This window comes from Dipodomys ordii, unplaced genomic scaffold (genome assembly GCF_000151885.1).
Source record: "Dipodomys ordii isolate 6190 unplaced genomic scaffold, Dord_2.0 Scaffold13, whole genome shotgun sequence".
Taxonomy (NCBI): domain Eukaryota; kingdom Metazoa; phylum Chordata; class Mammalia; order Rodentia; family Heteromyidae; genus Dipodomys; species Dipodomys ordii.
The window spans coordinates 13,592,896-13,601,735 of NW_012267229.1; the positions used below are offsets into that span (position 1 = coordinate 13,592,896).

Sequence of the window (8,840 nt, forward strand, 5' to 3'; positions counted from 1 at the left end):
CTGTAATCCTAGCTACTCAGGAGGCTGAGATCTGAGGATCACAGTTCAAAGCCAGCCCAGGCAGGAAAGTCTGTGAGACTTTTATCTCCAATAAATCACTAGAAAACTGGAAATGGCACTGTGGCTCAAGTGGTAGAGCACTAGCCTTGAACTGAAGAGCCAAGGGACAGTGCCCAGGCCCAGAGTTCAAGCCTCATGACCAACAAAAAAGAAAGTCTGTGAGATATTGATCTATAATTAACTACCAAAAAGCTGGAAGTGGAGCTATGGCTCAAGTGGTAAAGCATCAGCCTTGAGCACAAAAGCTCTGAGATAATACCCAGGCTCTGAGTTCAAGCCCAGAACTGGTGCATATGCAAAAAAAAAAAAATTTACTGAGTTCTCACATATGCCAGGCATTTGATCAGAGTACACTGGAGGTATTGGCCCAGCAAAAAGACAGGTGCAAAATAATTGTGAAAAGGGTATTGTACAAATGAAGAGGGCATGATGGAGGCATCTATGGTCTTTGGTACATCCCACAAGGGCTCCTCATTTTCCTGGGTCCCTGCACATAGCAGGCAATCAAATATGTATTTGATAGGTGTTGTGTGAATGATCTAATCTAGTGTACACAGTCCCTGAGAGGGGCTTGTCACCTCTGCAAGCACCTGTGTATCTCAGTCCCGCCATGTGGGTAAAAGAGCAAAGGCTTGGTCCAGACACCGCACCCTGGTGTGAATTACCACACCACAGATTGGAAGCCAGCATGACATATAAAAGGTTGGAATGCTTTACCGTAAAATTTTAATTGTTAAATAAGCAAAGAAGGTTGTAAATTCTGTGTGGCGGGACAGAATTGCATATTGTACCTGTTACTGCCACCAAGATTTCTTATCAGCCCGTTGGGATTTCACAACCCTTTGTGCCTCTTGCATGTTACAGGGGCCTCTCTGCAGGGTCTCTGGAGCATGGTGCAATGCCATCTTTTTCCGTGGGGGTGGCAGCCAGACTCTGTGCATCCTCTGACTTCTCTTCATTCCATTTATGCCTAGATTTTCTCCAAAGGAACATCCAGTACTTGCCTTGCCAGGGGCCCCAGCCCAGTTCCCTGTCCTGGAGGAACACAGGTCACTCCAGAAGTACATGGTGTGGTCAGACGAGATGGTGAAGACAGGAGAGGCCCTGATTCATGCACACCTTATCCGTCCCTATGTGGGCATTCATCTGCGCATTGGCTCTGACTGGGTAACTTCCCCTTCCTCTCTCTGGCTGACTCCCATAATGCCTGAGTAGAACATACCCCTGTGGGAAATGGGCCACTGGTCCCAGACTGGGCAGAGAACTTTCTCAGCCAAATATGTGGGATTGTGTCTCATGATACTGCTGAAGCAGGCTTGTGACTCTAGAGTACTTGCCTGCCAGCTCTCTCTCTCGCTCTCTCTCTCTCTCTTTTTTTAAATGCTAGTACTATGGCTTGAACTCAGGGCCTAGGTGCTGTCCCTCAGCTCTTCAGCTCAAGGCTAGCACTGTACCACTTGAGCCACAGCGCCACTTCCAGTTTTCTAGTGGTTATTGGAGATCAGAGTCTCATGGACTTTCCTGCCTGGGTTGGCTTTGAATCGAGATCCTCAGATCTCAGTCTCCTAAGTAGCTAGGATTACAGACATGAGCCACTGATGCCTGGCCCATCTCTCATTTTAACAGCTCCCATTTGTGTCCTTATTTTACAGATGGATAAGCTGCTGGTTAGCCAGATCCTGGCCAGACAGCATGTTGAAGAGAGGCCTCTGAGTTTTCTGTTCTAACACAGTGGTTAGCTAGGAGGCTCCTTGCTGAAAAAGAAGCTATGGAGGCAAAGGGTATAGCTCACTATTACTTACCTAGCTTGTATAAGGCCCTGGATTCCATCCACAACACTGAAACACACTTGCACGCGCACACACACACACACACACACACACACCAAAATAATGAAGACAGTAAGGTTCCCAAGAAATAGAGATGTCATCCTTCCAGAATTTGGAGGCTGCTTAAATGTGCAAACACTTTTTAGTTTATCACCCATTTAGTCTCATATTTATACAAGGAAATAAATAGATGTCTTAGAAATGCTTGCTATTAGCTGGGTGCCAGGTTTCTCGTGCCTATAGTCCTAGCTACTCAGGAGGCTGAGACCTGGAGGATCATGGTTTGAATGCCAGACCAGAGGTGTGGCCTCAGTTGTAGAGTGCCAGCTGTGAGCAAGAAAACCAACTAAAAGTGTGAGACCTGTGGCTCCAGTGGCTCACACCTGCAATCCTAGCTACTTAGGGAGCTGAGTTCTGAGGATCTCACACACACACACACACACACACACACACACGAACAAGACCTTGAGTTCAAGCCCTAGTACCAGTCCTTCTCTATCCCTCTCCCCCAAAAAAAGAAAAATGTTCATTGTTGAAGATCTTTAAATATTGAAACAAATTAGATTAAAATTCGTTTTTCAAGCTGAGGGACAGAGCTCAGGCCCAGAGTTCAAGCCCCGTGATCGACTAAATAAATAAATAAATAAAATTTCATTCTTCAGGGCCGGGAATGTGGCTTAGTGGTAGAGTACTTGCCTAGCATACATGAAGCCCTGAGTTCAATTCCTCAGTACCACATAAACAGAAGAAAAAAATTCACTCATCATCAATTGATGAGGTATTCTCCCTCTCTCACAAGGAAGAGGAGACAGATTTAGAATATTTTATGAGTTGTTATAGCCAAATATTCAAGTAATAGCCCCCATCTATGCTTTATTGGAACACAAGATAAAAAATGCTAATACAAACACAAGATAAAAGATACTAATACCACACTCAGATAGTCAACTCAAAATTGTGGCCTTACTCGCTGATGAACATAGATACACAGACCTCAAGTCAAATATAAGATAAAAATCAAGCCAGGTGCTGTTGGCTCACGCCTATGATCCTAACTACCTCAGGAGGCTGAGATCTGAGGATTGCAGCCAGCATGGGCTGGAAAGTATGAGAGACATTTATCTCCATTTAACCACCAGAAAACTGGAAATGGCTCTGTGGCTCAAGTGGTAGAGCACTCGCCTTGAGCTGAAGAGCTCTGGGACATCGCCCAGGCCCACAGTTCAAGCCCTACAACCATCCAAAAAACAGTAAGAATCTTCCATGTCCCAGTGGCTCACGCCTGTAATCCTAGATACCCAGGAGTCTGAGATCTTTGGTTCAAGGTTCAAAGCCAGCCCAGGTAGTCTATGAGACCTTTTTTTTTTTTTTTTCCCCTGTCAGTCCTGGGGCTTGAACTCAGGGCCTGGGCACTGTTCCTGGCTTCTTTTTTTGCTCAGAATTAGCACTCTACCACTTGAGCCATAGTGCACTTTTGGCATTTTCTGTTTACAGGGATTGAGGAATCAAGCCCAGGGTTTCACGCATGCTAGGCAAGCACTACCACTAAGCCACATTCCCAGCCCTCTATGAGACTCTTAACTGAAATTAATCACCAAAAAGCCAGAAGTGGAGCTATAGCTCCACTCTAGGACCAGCACCAAAAAAACAAGTAAAAATAAGTAACAAACTAAGGGATATGCAACTCAAAATCTTTTTCCTGTAATACAGTGAAATTCACAGCATTTATACCTAGAGAAGAAAAATCATAAGATCATCTCAGAAAAGGATAAAGCACTCCCCTATTCATGGCTTGAAAAAAAAAAAGCCTAACCCAGGTGCCGGTGGCTCAAGCCTGTAATCCTAGCTACTCAGGAGGTTGAGATCTGAGGATTGCAGTTCAAAGCCAGCCAGGGCAGGAAAGTCTGTAAGTCTCTTATCTCCAATTAACCGCCAGAAAACCAGAAGTGGCACTGTGGCTCAAGTGGTAGAGTGCTTGCCTGGAGCTGAAGAGCTCAGGGACAGCGCCCAAGCCTAGAGTTCAAGCCCCACAACCAAAAAAAAAAAACCAGCCAGGAATGGAAAAGACTCACCTTAACTTGATAAAGCCTATCTCTGAGACCCACAGTAAACAGCATACTTCAGCAGGAGCTATCAGAAGTGTTTCCACTAAAGTCAGGAATCAGATAAGCCTGTCCCTTATCGCCACAGTTGTTCACAATTCTGGAAGTCCCAGATAACTCAGCAAGACCAGGGGAAAATGCAAAACTAAGATCCCCACAGTTACTATTTCCATGCATTTTCCTCTTTTTTAAAATATAGCTGAGTTGGGAGTATAACTCAGTGGTAGAGCACATGCTGAGCATGTGTGAGGACCTGGATTGCTTCCCCAGAACCCTGCACTGGGCTCTTCCTGTTCAGCCTTTCTTTTTCTACTAACAAGTCTTGGTGTCCAGGGCCATTTCAGCTCTCACTCTTTGTCCTCTCATCTCCCTGTAGAAGAACGCCTGTGCCATGCTGAAGGACGGGACTGCAGGCTCACACTTCATGGCCTCCCCGCAGTGTGTGGGCTACAGCCGAAGCACAGCATCTCCCCTCACCATGACCATGTGCCTCCCTGACCTGAAGGAAATACGGCGCGCTGTGAAGCTCTGGGTGAGGGCACTGAATGCCCAGTCAGTCTACATTGCCACAGATTCTGAGAGCTATGTACCTGAGATCCAGCAGCTCTTCAAAGAGAAGGTAGGCATGGGCCAGAAAGGAGTGCAGTGAGGACAGAATGGAAGGAAGGCCTGTGCTGGCCCCAGAGCCCTCTCAGTGTACTTCCTTTTCTCTCCCCATGATCCTTCTTCCTACACCCTTCTTTTCTAGACCCTTCCTTCCTCCAAACCCTGACTCAGACAGCTCTGCAGATTTTTCCTCTCTTCCCTCTGCTCCAGTTAGTCACTCCTGGATCCCTTCTGGGAGCTGTCATGGGCCTTTCTCTCTTTACTTGAGACACTGAAGGTAGACTAATAGTAGAAATACATGGTTTTCTAATAGTAGAAATCAATGGTGATGAATACAGGGAGAGAACTTTTTTTTTTTTTTTTTGGTCCAGTCGTGGGCCTGAACTCTGGGCCTGGACGCTGTCCCTCAGCTCTTCAGCTCAAGGCTAGCGCTCTACCACTTGAGCCACAGCGCCACTTCCTGCTTTTTTCTTTTTGCTTATGTAGTGCTGAGGAATCGAACCCAGAGCCTCAAGCATGCAAGGCAAGCGTTCTACCACTGAGCCACCTTCCCAGCCCCAGGGAGAGAACTTTTGTGCTTAGTAAATGTTTAAGGAAGAACGTGCATAAACAGTAGACACGCATAGCAAATGTGAAGTATAGATAATGAGTAAGATGACTGAGTTAATAAGCATTCAAGAGACTGTAGAGTTGGGTGCTGATGGCTCGTACCTGTAACCCTAAGTAACTCAGGAGGCTGAGATCTGAGGATTGTGGCACAAAAAAAATCAACCCAGGCAAGAAAGTCCATGAGACTTTTATCTCCCATTAACCAGCAAAAAGCTGGAAGTAGAACTGTGGCTTAAGTGGTAGAGTGCAGTCTGGTGCCAGTGGCTCACGCCAGTAATCCTAGCTGATTATAGGAGGCTGAGATCTGAGGATCACAGTTCAAAGCCAGCTGGGACAGAAAAGTCCGTGAGACTCTTATCTCCAATAAACCACTAGAAAACTGGAAGTGGCACTGTGGCTCTAGTGGTAGAGTGCTTGCCTTGAGCTGAAGAGAATATGAACAGCACCTAGGCCCAGAGTTCAAGCCCCACGACTGACCAAAAAAAAAAAAAAAAGTGGTAGAATGCTAGACTTGAGCAAAAAAGCTCAGGGACAGTACCCAGTTCAAGCTCCAAACTAGCTTAAAAAAGGAAAGATTTTGCAGTGTGAACGAGCACAATCAATGCTAAGCAGATCTTAAAGACCATGAATAGGAGCTGCTTATGTCATTATGCTCTTTTCACCATAGCTCCCCAGACAGAAAGTTCTGGTGGTAGAAGTGTTAGGTCAGTGCATTCTATTCCTTCCCTATTTCCTACATAGAAAAGCTGAGAAGCCCCAGGGTCTTCTTACTCTGGCCTGAGGAACAATGAGGAGACTGCCATGTTGTAGTTGAGGAAACCCAAGCCCCAAGAAGGAACAGAATTTACCCATGAGGTCCCAGAGCTAATTATAGTGGGCATGACACAGAATGGGTAAGTTTCAGGGCATAAGTGGAATTGTTTGGGGGATTTTGGCCATGATTAAACTGGTATTATTTCCTTGCAACAGTCCAAATAGTAAGGTGATGGTTTTTTACATCAGAAGTCTCAGTGGAACAGCAAAGCACTTTCAGCCCAGTTCTGCCCACACCCCCACCTCTGAACGAAGTTGAAGCATTTGGAGAGTCCCAGGGAGTTTTTCTGTGAGCTTTAGCGTTGATGTGTTTGTTACGCCCTGAACCTTTTGCCATTTTCTATTTCCTGTTCCTAAGCCAGTCTTGTCACTCTTCCCCTCTGCTTCTCAGCTCCCCCACCCCCTTCCCCATGCTCAGATCCTAACCCTCCTTCTGAACGAAGCTTTGTTCCTCCACTAAGCTGGGCCAGGGCTCAGGCAGGGAAACTGACGAATGAACTGTGGCCCTGCCCTTGGAGGTCACAGTCTAGATCCAGGAAGAGACTGCAGATGGGAAGTTGGGGCAAGGTTTGTTCAGTCGCTTTGTCTCTGCCACAGGTGTTTATTAAGGCAGCCACTTACTAGAATGGGTCTGGCTAGGCCAGCAGTGGAGAACAAGCTGATACAGCTCCAGCCCCAACCAGATGCAGGATGTGATGGTAATCAAGAATCACTGGGGAGCAAAAACTCCAAACTGACTCCTGTGGGAGTCAGTGGGGCTTTGAGAACACCAGGCAAACAGAAGGCCTAGTTCAGGCTAGGGGCCTGAGAGAGCTTTCCCAGGGAGGGGCCAGAGAGCTGAAAAGTGAAGGATAGGTAGAAGCTAACCAGGTAGAGAGAGGTAGGCCTGGCTGAGTATGTCATCTTTATCTGAAAAGTGATGGCACCAATAAAGAGTATTCAGCTTGGTGGGCAAGAAGGGCAGAGTAGCTGGGTGCCAGTGGCTCATGTCTGTAATCTTAGCTACTCAGGAGGCTGAGATTTGAGGATTGTGGTTTGAAGCCAGTCCAGACAGGAAAGTTCTTGAAACTTTTGTTTTTGTTTTTGTTTTTTGGTCGGTCATGAGGCTTGAACTCTGGGCTTAGGCTCTGTCCTTGTGTTCTTCAGCTCAAGGTGAACACTCTACCCCTTGAGCCACAGTGCCACTTCCGGTTTTCTGGTGGTTTATTGGAGATAGGAGTCTCATGATCTCTCCTGCCCGGGCTGGCTTTGAACCGCAATCCTCAGATCTCAGCCTCCTGAGTAGCTAGGATTACAGGTGGGAGCCAGCCAATTCTTAAAACTTTTATCTCCACTAAATTACAAAAACAAACAAACAAAAAACCCATAAATGGCACTGTGGCTCCAGTGGTAGGGTGCTAGGCTTGAGCAAAAGGAGGTCAGGGACAGTGCCTAGGCCCAGAGTTCAAGCACATTAGCCCCCACCCCCAAAAAAAAAGCCATTGTAGGCAGAGGGAACAACACAGGTGAAGACACAGTGATGAGTATGGTGCCCCTGGAGCCAAAGCTGGATGAAAGGGCACAGGCTGGGCCTGGATAGCTGGGCACACTTCTCTAAGACCCCTGATCCCATGACTCCATCCTCTCTACCCTTCCTGTACATATAACCTTCTTCTAGTCTGTACTCAGCCTGGGATCGGAGGAAGTGTGGCCTGTGGGCCTTGGCCAAGCTGAAGCAGCTGAAGCAGCCTTGTCCTGTAGCCATGTGGCTAACACTCTGCCCTTTCTTCTGCAGGTGAAGGTGGTCAGCCTGAAGCCAGAGGTGGCCCAGACTGACCTATACATCCTTGGTCAGGCTGACCACTTCATTGGTAACTGTGTCTCCTCCTTCACTGCCTTTGTGAAGCGGGAGCGGGACCTCCAGGGGAAGCAGTCTTCCTTCTTTGGCATGGACAAGCCCCCTCAACTTCGGGATGAGTTCTGACACTGGCTAGAGCCTGTCACCAATCTGAGCTGTTCCTCACCCCCTAGCCAATCCTGGAAGCCAATGGTATTCCCAGGACTGCAAGCTGCTCTTCTTGGCTGCCAGAGGTGAAGAGCAGCACCAGGGACTGCCTGGATGAGGAAGACAGCCTATCCCAGGCTTCCAAACCTGCTGGAAGTCAGTGCATCTCCTCCCCACATGTGCTTCCTGCTGCTTCTCCTGGGGATTCTCACATGGCAAAGTAGTCCAATCTCTGTCCTGCTTGGAGCAGCCCTGGGATGCAGAATTCTCTCCAGAGAGATTTTTATAGTTTTGATACTAGGTCATGATTACCCCAAGAACTCTTCCTCATTTTTAAAAAATCAGTCATCTGGGCACTGGTGGCTCATACTTGTATTCGCTACTCAGGAGGCTGAGACCTGGCAGAAAAGTCTGTAATACTCCCATCTCCAAAAAGCTAGGCTGGAAGCATGATTCAAGTGATATAGCACCAGCCAAGCAAGGGTGAGATTCTGAATTCAAATACCAGTACCACAGGAAAAAAGTCAATAAAGTCCACTAGCATAGACAACCTCAAGTGACCTTAACTGAGTTTGGGTGGAGCCTAAGCTTAGTGGGTCCCTTGGTCACTTTTCCATGTATCTCCAAAGTGAGCCTCAGACCCATCTCTGCCACCTGGCCAGCAAGAAAATTCTTACTTCTACGTTTGGGGGTCTACTCACCTCTATTGTAAACTATGCAAATGGGAATTACCGGGCATGGTGCTGCTGGGTACTCCTGGACAGCTCATACATTGAGCCCAGCAATCATGGCAGTGCTCCCGGGGCCTGGGAGTTGGCTGCTCCAAAAAACCTGGCA

At 47.3% G+C, this 8,840-nt stretch overlaps 1 protein-coding gene across 1 annotated transcript in view; it reads left to right on the plus strand.

Annotated features, from left to right (window-relative positions):
* Positions 1 to 8,393, plus strand: part of Pofut1 (protein O-fucosyltransferase 1) — a 21,746-nt gene extending 13,353 nt beyond the window's left edge. Inside the window, exons 5-7 of the mRNA XM_013010784.1 lie at positions 1,014 to 1,227; positions 4,368 to 4,610; positions 7,794 to 8,393. Of these exons, the coding sequence (XP_012866238.1) occupies positions 1,014 to 1,227; positions 4,368 to 4,610; positions 7,794 to 7,982 (646 nt within the window). The 3' untranslated portion in view covers positions 7,983 to 8,393. The remainder of the gene's footprint in view (positions 1 to 1,013; positions 1,228 to 4,367; positions 4,611 to 7,793) is intronic.
* The last annotated feature ends 447 nt before the right edge of the window (positions 8,394 to 8,840 follow it).